General features: G+C 43.2%; 1 protein-coding gene across 1 annotated transcript in view; it reads right to left on the bottom strand.

Annotated features, from left to right (window-relative positions):
* The window catches only part of LOC139255129 (receptor tyrosine-protein kinase erbB-4-like), a 1,872,364-nt gene that overhangs the window by 883,739 nt on the left and 973,314 nt on the right, over positions 1–15,311 (bottom strand). Inside the window, exons 10-11 of the mRNA XM_070873872.1 lie at positions 10,560–10,633; positions 8,847–8,937 (exon numbers count right to left, since the gene is read on the bottom strand). Coding sequence (XP_070729973.1) covers positions 8,847–8,937; positions 10,560–10,633 — 165 coding nt within the window. The remainder of the gene's footprint in view (positions 1–8,846; positions 8,938–10,559; positions 10,634–15,311) is intronic.

Genomic DNA, 15,311 nt, shown 5'->3' with positions numbered 1-15,311 from the left:
TCACTGCCTGCCATTCTGAAAAGGATCCATTTATCCCGATTCTCTGCTTCCTGTCTGCCAACCAGTTCTCTATCCACGTCAATACATTACCCCCAATACCATGTGCTTTAATTTTGCACACAATCTCTTGTGTGGGACCTTGTCAAAAGCCTTTTGAAAGTCCAAATACACCACATCCACTGGTTCTCCCTTGTCCACTCTACTAGTTACATTTTCAAAAAATTCTAGAAAATTTGTCAAGCTTGATTTCCCTTTCATAAATCCATGCTGACTTGGGCCAATCCTGTCACTGCTTTCCAAATGTGCTGCTATTTCATTTTTAATAATTGATTCCAACATTTCCCCCACTACTGATGTTAGGCTAACCAGTCTATAATTTCCCCGTTTTCTCTCACCCTCCTTTTTTAAAAAGTGGTGTTACATTAGCTACCCTCCAGTCCATAGGAACTGATCCAGAGTCAATAGAATGTTGGAAAATGATCACCAATGCATTCACTATTTCTAGGGCCACTTCCTTAAGTACTCTGGGATGCTGATTATCAGGCCCTGGGGATTTATCGGCGTTCAATCCCATCAATTTCCCTAACACAATTTCCTGACTAATAAGGATTTCCTTCAGTTCCTCCTTCTCGCGAGACCCTCGGTCCCCTAGTACTTCCGGAAGGTTATTTGTGTCTTCCTTCGTGAAGACAAAACCAAAGTATTTGTTCAATTGGTCTGCCATTTCATTGTTCCCTATTATAAATTCACCTGATTATGACTGTAAGGAACCTATGTTTGTCTTCACTAATCTTTTTCTCTTCACATATCTATAGAAGCTTTTGCAGTCAGTTTTTATGTTCCCAGCAAGCTTCCTCTCATACTCTATTTTACCCCTCCTAATTAAACCCTTTGTCCTCCTCTGCTGAATTCTAAATTTCTCCCAGTCCTCAGGTTTGCTGCTTTTTCTGCCCAATTTATATGCCTCTTCCTTGCATTTAATACTATCCTTAATTTCCCTTGTTAGCCACGGTTGAGCCAACTTACCCATTTTATTTTTACACCAGACAGGGATGTAAATTGTCGAAGTTCATCCATGTGATCGTTACATGTTTGCCATTGCCTATCCACCGTCAACCCTTTAAGTATCATTCGCCAGTCTATTCTAGCCAATTCACGTCTCATACCATTGAAGTTACCTTTTATTTAAGTTCAGGACTCTAGTCTCTGAATTAACTGTGTCACTCTCCATCTCAATGAAGAATTCTACCATATTATGGTCACTCTTCCCCACGGGGCCTCGCACGACAAGTTTGCTAATTAATCCTCTCATTACACAAGACCCAGTCTAGGTTGGCCTGCTCTCTAGTTGGTTCCTCGACATATTGGTCTAGAAAACCATCCCTAATACACTCCAGTAAATCCTTCTCCACCGTATTGCTACCAGTTTGGTTAGGCCAATCTATTTGTAGATTAAATTCGCCCATGATAACTGCTGTACCTTTATTGCACGCATCCCTAATTTCTTGTTTGATGCTGTCCCCAACCTCACTACTACTGTTTGGTGGTCTGTACACAACTCCCACTAACGTTTTCTGCCCTTTGATATTCCGCAGCTCTACCCATACAGATTCTACATCATCCAAGCTAATGTCCTTCCTTACTATTGTGTTAATTTCTTCTTTAACCAGCAACGCTACCCCACCTCATTTTGCTTTCTGTCTATCCTTCCTGAATGTTGTATACCCCTGGATGTTGAGTTCCCAGCCTTCGTCACCCTGGGGCCATGTCTCCGTAATCCTAATTATATCATGTTCGTTAATAGCTGCCTGCGCAGTTAATTCGTCCATCTTATTACTCCTCACATTGAGGCACAGAGCCTTCAAGCTTGTCTTTTTAACACACTTTGTCCCTTTAGAATATTGCTGTAATGTGGCCCTTTTTGATTTTTGCCTTGGGTTTCTCTGCTCTCCACTTTTACTTTTCTTCTTTCTATCTTGTGCTTCATGCACAAGTACCCCCAGGTCCCGCTGTACTGCAGCACTTTGCAATTTTTCTCCATTTAAATAATAACTTGCTCTTTGATTCTTTCTGCCAAAGTTCATGACCTCACACTTTCCAACATGATACTCCATCTGCCAAATTTTTGCCCACTCACTTAGCCTGTCTATGTCCTTTGCAGATTTTTTGTGTCCTCCTCCCATCTTTGTATTGTCAGCAAAAGTGGCTAGTTTACACTTGGTCCCTTCTTCCAAGTCGTTAATATAGATTGTAAATAGTTGGGGTCCCAGCCCTTATCCCTGCGGCACCTCACTAGTTACTGATTGCCAACCCGAGAATTAACCATTTATCCCGACTCTCTGTTTTCTGTTAGTTAGCCAATCCTCTATCCATGCTAATATATTACCCCCAACCCGTGAACTTTTATCTTGTGCAATAACCTTTTATGTGGCACCTTGTCAAATGCCTTCTGGAAGTCCAAATACACCACATTCACTGGTTCCCCTTTATCGACCCTGCTTGTTACATCCTCAAAGCATTCCAGAAAATTTGTCAAACATGACTTCTCCTTCATAAATCCGTGCTGACTCTGCCTGACTGAATTATGCTCTTCCAAATGTCCTGCTACTGCTTCTTTAATAATTGTCTTCAAAATTTTCCCAACTACAGATGTTAGGCTAACTGGTCTATAGTTTCTTGCTTTTTGTCTGCCTCCTTTTTTTAAATAGGGGCGTTACATTTGCAGTTTTCCAATCTGCTGGGACCTTCCCAGAATCCAGGAAATTTTGATAAATTACAACCAATGCATCCACAATCCCTGCCGCTACTTCTCTTAAGACCCTATGATGCAAGCCATCAGGTCCAGGGGATTTATCTGCCTTTAGTCCCATTATCTTACTGATTACCACCTCCTTAGTGATTGTGATTGTATTAAGTTCCTCCTCCCCTATAGCTCCTTGACTATCCACTGTTGGGATATTGTTTGTGTCAATTGTGAGGGGAATAGATAGGCGTTTCTGCGGCCGCAACCGAGACTGCAGGATGGTATGTTGCCTCCCTGGTGCAAGGGTCAAGGATGTCTCGGAGCGGGTGCAGGACATTCTGAAATGGGAGGGAGAACAGCCAGTTGTCGTGGTGCACATTGGTACCAACGACATAGGTAAAAAAAGGGATGAGGTCCTACGAAACGAATTTAAGGAGCTAGGAGCTAAATTAAAAAGTAGGACCTCAAAAGTAGTAATCTCGGGATTGCTACCAGTGCCACGTGATAGTCAGAGTAGGAATCGCAGGATAGCGCAGATGAATACGTGGCTTGAGCAGTGGTGCAGCAGGGAGGGATTCAAATTCCTGGGGCATTGGGACCGGTTCTGGGGGAGGTGGGACCAGTACAAACCGGACGGTCTGCACCTGGGCAGGACCGGAACCAATGTCCTAGGGGGAGTGTTTGCTAGTGCTGTTGGGGAGGATTTAAACTAATATGGCAGGGGGATGGGAACCAATGCAGGGAGACAGAGGGAAACAAAAAGGAGACAAAAGCAAAAGACAGAAAGGAGATGAGGAAAAGTGGAGGGCAGAGAAACCCAAGGCAAAGAACAAAAAGGGCCACTGTACAGCAAAATTCTAAAAGGACAAAGGGTGTTAATAAAACAAGCCTGAAGGCTTTGTGTCTTAATGCAAGGAGTATCCGCAATAAGGTGGATGAATTAATTGTGCAAATAGATGTTAACAAATATGATGTGATTGGGATTACGGAGACGTGGCTCCAGGATGATCAGGGCTGGGAACTCAACATTCAGGGGTATTCAACATTCAGGAAGGATAGAATAAAAGGAAAAGGAGGTGGGGTAGCATTGCTGGTTAAAGAGGAATTTAATGCAATAGTTAGGAAAGACATTAGCTTGGATGATGTGGAATCTATATGGGTAGAGCTGCAGAACACCAAAGGGCAAAAAACGTTAGTAGGAGTTGTGTACAGACCTCCAAACAGTAATAGGGATGTTGGGGAGGGCATCAAACAGGAAATTAGGGGTGCATGCAATAAAGATGTAGCAGTTATAATGGGTGACTTTAATATGCACATAGATTGGGCTAGCCAAACTGGAAGCAATACGGTGGAGGAGGATTTCCTGGAGTGCATAAGGGATGGTTTTCTAGACCAATATGTTGAGGAACCAACTAGGGGGGAGGCCATCTTAGACTGGGTGTTGTGTAATGAGAGAGGATTAATTAGCAATCTCATTGTGCGAGGCCCCTTGGGGAAGAGTGACCATAATATGGTGGAATTCTGCATTAGGATGGAGAATGAAACAGTAATTTCAGAGACCATGGTCCAGAACTTAAAGAAGGGTAACTTTGAAGGTATGAGGCGTGAATTGGCTAGGATAGATTGGCGAATGATACTTAGGGGGTTGACTGTGGATGGGCAATGGCAGACATTTAGAGACCGCATGGATGAATTACAACAATTGTACATTCCTGTCTGGCATAAAAATAAAAAAGGGAAGGTGGCTCAACCGTGGCTATCTAGGGAAATCAGGGATAGTATTAAAGCCAAGGAAGTGGCATACAAATTGGCCAGAAATAGCAGCGAACCTGGGGACTGGGAGAAATTTAGAACTCAGCAGAGGAGGACAAAGGGTTTGATTAGGGCAGGGAAAATGGAGTACGAGAAGAAGCTTGCAGGGAACATTAAGGCGGATTGCAAAAGTTTCTATAGGTATGTAAAGAGAAAAAGGTTGGTGAAGTCAAACGTAGGTCCCCTGCAGTCAGAATCAGGGGAAGTCATAACGGGGAACAAAGAAATGGCAGACCAATTGAACAAGTACTTTGGTTCGGTATTCACTAAGGAGGATACAAACAACCTTCCGGATATAAAAGGGGTCAGAGGGTCTAGTAAGGAGGGGGAACTGAGGGAAATCTTTATTAGTCGGGAAATTGTGTTGGGGAAATTGATGGGATTGAAGGCCGATAAATCCCCAGGGCCTGATGGACTGCATCCTAGAGTACTTAAGGAGGTGGCCTTGGAAATAGCGGATGCATTGACAGTCATTTTCCAACATTCCATTGACTCTGGATCAGTTCCTATGGAGTGGAGGGTAGCCAATGTAACCCCACTTTTTAAAAAAGGAGGGAGAGAGAAAACAGGGAATTATAGACCGGTCAGCCTGACCTCAGTAGTGGGTAAAATGATGGAATCAATTATTAAGGATGTCATAGCAGTGCATCTGGAAAATGGTGACATGATAGGTCCAAGTCAGCATGGATTTGTGAAAGGGAAATCATGCTTGACAAATCTTCTGGAATTTTTTGAGGATGTTTCCAGTAAAGTGGACAAAGGAGAACCAGTTGATGTGGTATATTTGGACTTTCAGAAGGCTTTCGACAAGGTCCCACACAAGAGATTAATGTGCAAAGTTAAAGCACATGGGATTGGGGGTAGTGTGCTGACGTGGATTGAGAACTGGTTGTCAGACAGGAAGCAAAGAGTAGGAGTAAACGGGTGCTTTTCAGAATGGCAGGCAGTGACTAGTGGAGTGCCGCAAGGTTCTGTGCTGGGGCCCCAGCTGTTTACATTGTACATTAATGATTTAGACGAGGGGATTAAATGCAGTATCTCCAAATTTGCGGATGATACTAAGTTGGGTGGCAGTGTGAGCTGCGAGGAGGATGCTATTAGGCTGCAGAGTGACTTGGATAGGTTAGGTGAGTGGGCAAATGCATGGCAGATGAAGTATAATGTGGATAAATGTGAGGTTATCCACTTTGGTGGTAAAAACAGAGAGACAGACTATTATCTGAATGGTGACAGATTAGGAAAAGGGAAGGTGCAACGAGACCTGGGTGTCATGGTACATCAGTCATTGAAGGTTAGCATGCAGGTACAGCAGGCGGTTAAGAAAGCAAATGGCATGTTGGCCTTCATAGCGAGGGGATTTGAATACAGGGGCAGGGAGGTGTTGCTACAGTTGTACAGGGCCTTGGTGAGGCCACACCTGGAGTATTGTGTACAGTTTTGGTCTCCTAACTTGAGGAAGGACATTCTTGCTATTGAGGGAGTGCAGCGAAGGTTCACCAGACTGATTCCCGGGATGGCGGGACTGACCTATCAAGAAAGATTGGATCAACTGGGCTTGTATTCACTGGAGTTCAGAAGAATGAGAGGGGACCTCATAGAAACGTTTAAAATTCTGACGGGTTTAGACAGGTTAGATGCAGAAAGAATGTTCCCAATGTTGGGGAAGTCCAGAACCAGGGGTCACAGTCTGAGGATAAGGGGTAAGCCATTTAGGACCGAGATGAGGAGAAACTTCTTCACCCAGAGAGTGGTGAACCTGTGGAATTCTCTACCACAGAAAGTAGTTGAGGCCAATTCACCAAATATATTCAAAAGGGAGTTAGATGAAGTCCTTACTACTCGGGGGATCAAGGGTTATGGCGAGAAAGCAGGAAGGGGGTACTGAAGTTTCATGTTCAGCCATGAACTCATTGAATGGCGGTGCAGGCTAGAAGGGCTGAATGGCCTGCTCCTGCACCTATTTTCTATGTTTCTATGTTTCTATGTGTCCTATATCGTAAAGACTGATACAAAATATTTGTTCAGGGTTTCTGCCATCTCCATGTTCCCCATTACTAATTTCCTGGTCTCGTCCTCTAAGGGACCAACATTTACTTTAGCCACTCTTTTCCTTTTTATAGACCTATAGAACTCTTGCTATCTGTTTTTATATTTTGTGCTAGTTTACTTTAATAGTCTATCTTCCCTTTCTTAATCATTTTTTTCGTCATTCTTTGCTGGCTTTTATAAGCTTCCCAATCTTCTGTCCTCCCACTGGTTTTGGCCACTTTATATGCCCTTGTTTTTAACTGGATACCATCCTTTATTTCTTTAGTTAGCCACAGATGGCTATCTTTTCTTTTACACCTTTTTCTCCTCACTGGAATATATTTTTCCTGAGAGTTGTCATCTACTCTGTCCAGACCACTCATGATTTTGAACACCTCTATCAAATCTCCTCTCAACCTTCTCTGCTCCAAGAAGAACAACCCCAGTTTCTCCAGTAACTAAGTTCCTCATCCCTGACAAATAGACAAATATCAGCCATACCTTTCCCTTGCCACTGACTGTATGGGTCCCTAAGTGAGTGAGCCTGGGGCAGTTTTATCTAGTTCTCCAATTTTGTCCTGGAGCACCCAAATGCTTAAAATATATAACTGGTTCACCCCTTGTGATATTGCACACTGGCGAGTGGTGTCACAGCATGACAAGTTTACACAGGCAATTTCTATTATACACATGGGCATGGGAATTTCTAATGGTAAAGTTGACAGCAAGTGCGCACGAACATAAGATTTTCAATGTTAATAGATAGATTAACCCTTACACTGCAAGTAATTTCTCCTCTATTTTATTGATACTATCCTACGGTTAGTGCCCTCTGAGCTTAATGTTCTTATTTCTGCTACAATGCAAATAATTGATCCAAAATTCACTTCCTCCCCCATCCTCACATTGATGTGATCAAGAGCCAGCGCACCATCTTCTACTCTAGTGCATTCTTTTCCTGGACATCAAAACTGTGGAACTGCTTACTGCCCACCACCCTTCGCTTCCTCCTGCATTTTGTTGGATTTTAAAACGCAAGCGTGGTGTCACCAAACCAACCACATCTCGAGTTATTTCCTCTTCTTTTACACTTTCCATCCCATGGTGATGTCCTCCACAGTGGTCCTCAAGGCTGAGAAATGACTGAATGTTACAATAATAATGTATCCACAGTGGCCCAGAGCAACAGATGTCCCAAAGCGAATGATCTCACTGACAGCAGCCCATAGGTTAATTGGAACTAAATGTACAAAGGATAAAGAGTATGAGAATGACCATAGCACATTGTTACACTCGGAGCATTCCTTGAAACAGGAAGTTGCAAGTCTGTTTAGGTTCTTAGAGGAAGTGAGGGTGACCCAGCTTTGTTTGCTTATCTGGAAATGAGTCTACCATACCCCAAAGTCTAGAATATGGGACTAACCCTTAAACTGCCTGTAGTCACATTAATCTTCTGAGCTATGTGTTGAAGTATGATGTTGAAGCATTGTCGAGAAAGCTCCACACTGCATCAGAACAGGGAATGCCAATGCTGACAGTGGGTGCTAAGAGCAAGACGTTCACTAAAGAAAGAAAGAGCTTGCATTTATATGGTGCCTTTCACATCCTCCGGACGGTCCACACCGCTTTACAGGCAATGAGGCGTAGTCACTGCTGTAATGTAGGAAATGCAGCAACCAATTTGTGCACAGCAAGGTCTCACAAACAGCAATGTGATAATGACCAGGTCATCTGTTTTTTCTGATGTTTGTTTAGGGATAAATATTGTCCAGGATACTAGGAAGAACTCTCCTGCTCTTCTTCAAGTAGTGCCTTGGGATCTTTTACTTTCAGCTGAGAGGACCTCCGACAGTGCAGTATTGGACAGCCAGCCTGGATCTGTGCTCAAGTCTCTGGAATGGGACTAGTGCCCACGACCTTCTGGCTCAGAGGTAAGAGGACTGCTACTGAGTCTCGGCTAACTACGTAACAAATTTGATCTGGGACTGTTACACTTGGCGAAAGGAGAACAGATGCTAAATAGTTAACCAGGAAATAGTACTACTTAAAAATAGCTTGGGGAGTTTTTTATATTTTAGCCAGGACATGTGCAACATTAGCAAGGCATTTATTACCCAACTTCAGTTGTCCTGACTCCTGAGGACACTGAATAGTGTAGGCCTGGGATTACATGTGGGTAGGAATTGCACAAGCACCAAACTACTGCTCTCACAGAGCTACAGAGGCAGGTTACCGATAGATAACAAATAAAGGTCCGATTTACCTGTACAGACTCCGGCCACCTATTGTCACCAGGTTAGCAAACACGTTGAAATCTGTCATATTTCTTGGCCATGACTGAATATTCAAAAAACCTAGCAAAAAAAAAACAAAATCAAGAGTTTGAACATTGCGTTGTAAGAGTTCTGTGGATGTTCAGGTAGGGTGTTAATTCTGGTTTGTAAGTAGACCAGACAGCTTCAATGAAAGTTTTGCTACCATACTACATTCCCTGAAAATAATACTCTGTACGATTAACTTGTGCTAAAGCTGTCTTGTCTATAGTACAATCATAAAGCTGAAACAGTACAAGGATTAAAAGTCAGTGGATACCATTCGCACTGCAACATCATGTCATTCAGTGGCACAGGGCAGTACACACGAAAGCTCCTTGAAGGTAGCATAACAAGGTCGATAAGGTGGTGAAGAAGGCATACAGGATACTTTCCTTTATTAGCTGAGGTTTAGAATATAAGAGCAGGAAGGTTGAGGCCGAAATTCTCCCCCGTCAGAAACAGGGCGCACTTCCCGTGTTTCAGCTGTTTTCTCCACCGCAATAGATGCAGTGGGCTCTTGCTCGAAATTTCTATGATTCTATGATTCTATGCCTGGTAAAGTAAATGGGTAACTGAGCTATCACAACCTCCATGAATATATGAAACAACAAAAAAAAATAGGGCAGCAGGAGTTAGAGGAAGTATGTTCCATTTCATTTGTACTGCCATGTACAACTGAATAGCATGTCATGTTGCATCGTGACTGTATCCTCCAATCACATGTAATGATGTTTCTAAGAAAATGAATGAAATAAAATGTGTTTTCTTGCAGTTACTGAAGTGGTGAAGAGATTCATAGAATCATAGAATGATACAGCACAAAATGAAGCCATTCGGCCCATCGTGCCTGTGCCAGCTCTTTGGTAGAACTATCCAATTAGTCCCACTCTCCTGCTCTTTCCCCACAGCATTGTATTTTATTTTCAAGCATTGAAAGTTATGAGTGAATCTGCTTCCATCACCCTGTCAGACAGTGCAGTCCAGATCACAACTCTCTGCAAAAGAAATGTTTCCTCATGTCGCATGTGGTTCAATTGCCAATCATCTTAAATCTGTATCCTCTAGTGACCGAACCTCCTGACACTTTGAAAGACAAAAGTGGGCTCCAGACCTGGAGAATATACTGTGTTATAGAGGAGGTAGGCTTACCAATTTTACTTCTTTCAGAGAGACAATTTTCTGTGAGTGAAAGCTTCTCAGTGTCATATTGAAAGAGGTTTCAACAAAAACCTTAATCAGGGTACAATAATACATCACTGCAATCTTATAGTTAAAGACATTTTCAAGATCAATAAAATTGATCCAGGGCAAAGCACTCAAATATCAGAGGACAGAAGTGAAACATTAAGGTATTTAGGAAGAAGCATGGACATCAAGCAGATGTTTTTAGGTCAAAGGGCACTAGAGTTGTTGATCAGTTACTGAGGAAGATCATGGAGGTGGACAGTATCAATGGATTAAACAGACAATTACATGTATTTCTGGAGACACAAGGGACTGAGGGATAAGGTGAAATGAGCTAGTGAAGTTCATCAATGAAAAGCTCATTCTCTTCTTATGGTAGCAGGAGTTTCATTATGACGCAAGTTGCTTTTGAAAGGCTGTAAAGTAGATTTTACTTATTTAAACACAAGGGTAGAAACCTGCCATATTTCCACTACCTGTTATCTCTCGGACTGTCCGAAAGATGTTCAGTTTTTCTGGATCCAAAGCCACAATATTATGATAGGGGTCACTGAAAAGAAAGAACAGCCAGTTCAGTTAAACAGTTGCCTCACGGAACAAATTCTGAAAAGCCAGCAAGATTCACTTTATTTCTGAAAACTTAAAGTCATCTCAGTACAGGACACGAATCATCCCCCAAATGAAGCAAAGTCAGGTATAGCCTTAGCTTTAGTTATAAGCCCATGTCCCGTTGCACTTTCAGTGTAATTACTTGTTCTTCCAACTTGTATTTATATAGTGCCTTTAACATCGTAAAACATCCCAAGGTGCTTCACAGGAGTGTTATCAAACAAATTCTGGAACCAAGCCACATAAGGAGATATTACGGCAGATGACCAAAAGCTTGGTCAAAGAGGTAGGTTTTAAAGAGCTTCTTAAATGAGGAAAGAGAGGTAGAGAGGCGGAGAGGTTTAGGGAGGGAATTCCAGAGTTTAGTGCCGAGGTAGCTGAAGCCACGGCCACCAATGGTTGAGCGATGAAAATCGGGGAGGCGCAAGAGGCCAAAATTAAAACAGCGCAGAGATTTCGGGGGGGATGTATGGCTGAAAGAGGTTACAGAGATAGGCAAGTTTTCTTGAAAACAATTACATATAGGATTGTATCCCATTCACTTGTAGCTCTTAGTGTTTTGGATGTCTTTTCATGTACAGTAAACCCTTCATATAATGCTTTCACACATAATACAATCTCTATTAATAAAGCGTGTGATATTCCAGCCTCTGGTTGCAATGCACCCTTTACAATAATGCTGGGTACATATACCTGATCATCCCCCATGTACTCCTGTGAAAATTCAGATTATGAATCATCTTTTAGCCAGGCTACCTTGTCAGTAATATTTGGTCATCAACATTTGATAACCAACCTAAAATGTCTGTAGCCTAAGCCACAGGTTGCTGAGCCCTGGCTAGTCTCTAAATGCCAGATTGTGAGATGGTGAATTATTTCAGTGCTTTGTTATGGTCCGAGGTCTCATTACTCTAAGTTATCAGGAAATTCAAGGCAAATTCCACAGGCTAAGCAGGAGTTTTCACATGTAAAAGCAAGCAACCAGTGAGGCCGCAAACATTTTAATTTAATCGCATTTCTCGCACTTTGATTCATTATTTGTTTAGTATATTTACAGATCAACAGGCATCATTAAAGTCATCTAGAAAGCTAGTGAGAGATGACTCATAACGTTGAGTGCTCAAAAATATAAGCCTATGCCATATGAAAACAAGCAATTACATTGAAAGTGCAGTGGGAAATGGCCTTGTAACATAAACTATGGGTATACTTGGCTTTGCTTCTCCTGTATTGAAGGAAACAAATCATGCAATGCATTTACTGTAGTTATGCACATGTGTAAAGGCCACTGACCTATATACCTTTATATCAGTATGTTACTCTTCATACAGAGCTTCTCACAGCAGGAGTGTGTATCTGGAATTTTGGCCGACAGTGTGAGCACAAGTTCACAAAGGGTACCCTCAGGATGTGTCAGCCTTGGCATAGTTGGCAGCATTCTCACCTCTGAGTCAGAAGATCATGAGTTACAGCCTAGGCTGAAACTTCAGTACAGTACTGAAGGACTGCTTCACTGTCTGAGATGCCATATTTCAAATGAGATGTTACAATAACACCCCATCTGTCAACAACAACTTGCATTTATATAGCACCTTTAACATAGTAAAATATCCCAAAGCGCTTTACGGGAGCCCGAGCAAACAAAACTTGACACCAACCAAAGAAGGAGAATTTAGGTGAGGTAACCAAAAGATTGGACAAAGAGATTTTCAAAGGAGTTTTAAAGGAGGAGAGAGAACTGGAGAGGCAGCGAAGTTTATGGATGGAATTCCAGAGCTTCAAGCCCAGGCAGCTGAAAGCATGGCCATAAATGGTGGGGTGAAGAAAGTGCGGGATGCACAAGAGGCCAGAATTGGAGGAACGCAGAGTTCTCAGAGGGTTGTAGGGCTGGAGGAGGTTACAGAGCAATATTACACCACACTTACTGCACCTCTGCTTTATTTGGTTTGGCAAAGTGGCTTAAGTTAATCTTTTTACCAAAGCTACTTGTGCTCCAACTTTCAGCTCTGATCTCCCATCCACTCCTGCAGGCCTGACTAGTGACAGAACAGTACCTCCAATGCCAGCTACCCTACAGTACCTTTTCAAGGGGGGCTATTTGTCAATGGTGGGTGTCAGCAACATTTCCGACGATCTGAGAGCATTCCAACACAGCCTGATCCCACTGTCACGTGGCATCCACTTTTCAGCAAAGGTTACTGGATGGTGATCAGGAGCAGTGACTCCCCTCCCTGAGTACAGGGTCACCAACCATATCGTTTAAACTTCAGAAAATGCTGGAAATGCTCAGCAGGTCAGGCATCATTTTCTGTTTTCCAGTATTCGTAGCATTTTGCTTTTGTAACTTCATTTGCTTATGGTTTTGGGCTTCGTTCAAAATCAGGAGGTGTTATTATGTTAAATTGGCCGTTTTGTGAAATCAGAACTCGAAAAGTTTTTTAAAAAAAAGGAAATTGCTTCCACGATGTGGGCATCGCTGGATTTCTCTAGACTGAGCCACTTAGTGTGGAACAGCAGTCACATGTAGGCTAGATCAGGCAGGTTCTCGTCCTCAAGAGACATGGGTTAGGGTTTCTACAACAAGCAGTATTTTATTTTTTAGTGTTCGGTCACAAATGACCAGATTTGTTAACTGCACAAACATCCATGGTGGATTATGAACTCACAAACTCTATGGTACTGGTACAGAGCCATGACCATTAGGCTACCTTATCCACATCAACTCATGTATTGTCACACTCTAAACAAGTTAAATAATTATTGAATGTGGCTGAATTACTCACAAATTACAATTCTGCAACGTAAAACAATGGGCCGTAAATTGCGGTCTCTCCGGGTGCGTACAATGTGCACACGCGCCCGACGAGGCCTCGCACGTTCTGGGTTTAGGCAGGCAAAGCCCAGAACTTGCGATCTGTCAAAATGTCTTTTGACAGTTCGCATGCATCCCCAGGAGAAGGGCCTTCGTGGGTGGAGATTTGGGCTATTTGCCCAACTCTTGCCCAGCGAATGTCCTTCAAATTCTTATGCCTGGTAAAAGCAGGTATAAGAACTGATTTTACCAGCCTAAGAGTTTTAAAAGGTAGAAAAATTACATTTTATCACAAATTTTTATATTGAAACCTCTGTCCATTAAGGTAAGTTTATTTTTAACCCTATTAAAACATATTGAAAAATTATTTAAAAAAATAAATTGTTTTCCACAACGTTTAATTTAATTCCATTTCAATTAATTTAAAATATGCAACATGTTTTTTAAATGTATGTATTGTGTTTCTGTGTTTTGGGGGGTATTTTCATTGATAGTCCTTGAACGTGTTGTCACCTCCTAAATCCGTGGCCATCTTTCCCACAATTCCATGTTAGAATCCCTTCAATCCAGTTTCCGTGCCTGCCACGGCACCAAAAGAGCTCTCATCAAAGTCATAAATGACACCCTTTGTGACTGTGACAAAGGCAAACTATCCCTCCTCGTCCTTCTTGACTTGTCTGCAGCCTTTGACATGGTTGACCATCGCAAGAATCCTCCTGAATCGCCTTCTCCCTGTGGCTGAAGAGCTCCTCCCAGAGTCGCAATGTGGAATCCGCCCACTAAGGGGCAGATGGACATAATCTTCACCGCGCGGCAGATACAAGAGAAATGCAGGAAACAGCACCAACCCCTGTAAATGGCCTTTGTCGACCTCACAAAAGGCTTCGACACTGTCAACCGTGAGGGACTATGGAGCGTCCTCCTCAGATTCGGCTGCCTTCAAAAGTTGTCACCATTTTCCGCCTGCTCCATGATGTCATGCAAGCCGTGATCCTGACCAACGGATCCACCACAGATCCATTCCATGTTTGGACTGGGGTCAAGCAAGGTTATGTCATCACACCAAGACTCTTCTGGATCCTCCTTGCTGCAATGCTCCATCTCACCCTTGGCAAGCTCCCCGCCGAAGTGGAGCGAAATTACAGGACGAACTGGATTCTGTTCAACCTCTGCCGCCTCCAGGCCAGATCCAAGGTCATCCCATCCCCCGTCATCGAACTACAGTACGCAGACGATGCCTGCGTCTGTGCACACTTGGAGGCCGAACTCCAAGCTATCGTCACCACCTTCACCGATGCGTACGAGAGCATGGGTCTCACACTAAACATCCGTAAGACAAAGATCCTCTACCAACCTGCCCCCACCACACAGCACTGCCCCCCCCCCCGGTTATGAAAATTCACAACGAGGCCTTGGACAACATGGACCATTTTCCATACCTCGAGAGCCTACTGTTAACAAGGGCAGACATCGACGACGACGTCCAACACAGCCTTCAGTGTGCCAGTGCAGCCTTCGGTTGCCTGAAGAAGAGAGTGTTTGAAGACCAAGACCTCAAAGCCGGCACCAAGCTCATGGTCTACAGTACAATGGTGATACCCGCCCTCCTATATGGCTCAGAGACATGGACTATGTACAGCAGGCACCTGAAAACACTGGAGGAGTACCACCAACGCTGCCTCCGTAAAATCCTGCAAATCCATTGGCAGGACAGGCGCACCAACATCAGTGTTCTCACTCAGGCCAACATCCCCAGCATCGAAGCATTGACCACTCTCGATCAGCTCCGCTGGATGGGCCACATCGC

This window comes from Pristiophorus japonicus, chromosome 3, assembly GCF_044704955.1.
Source record: "Pristiophorus japonicus isolate sPriJap1 chromosome 3, sPriJap1.hap1, whole genome shotgun sequence".
Taxonomy (NCBI): domain Eukaryota; kingdom Metazoa; phylum Chordata; class Chondrichthyes; family Pristiophoridae; genus Pristiophorus; species Pristiophorus japonicus.
Note: the sequence above shows the minus strand (reverse complement) of the source record. Positions and strands in the feature narration are given on the sequence as shown.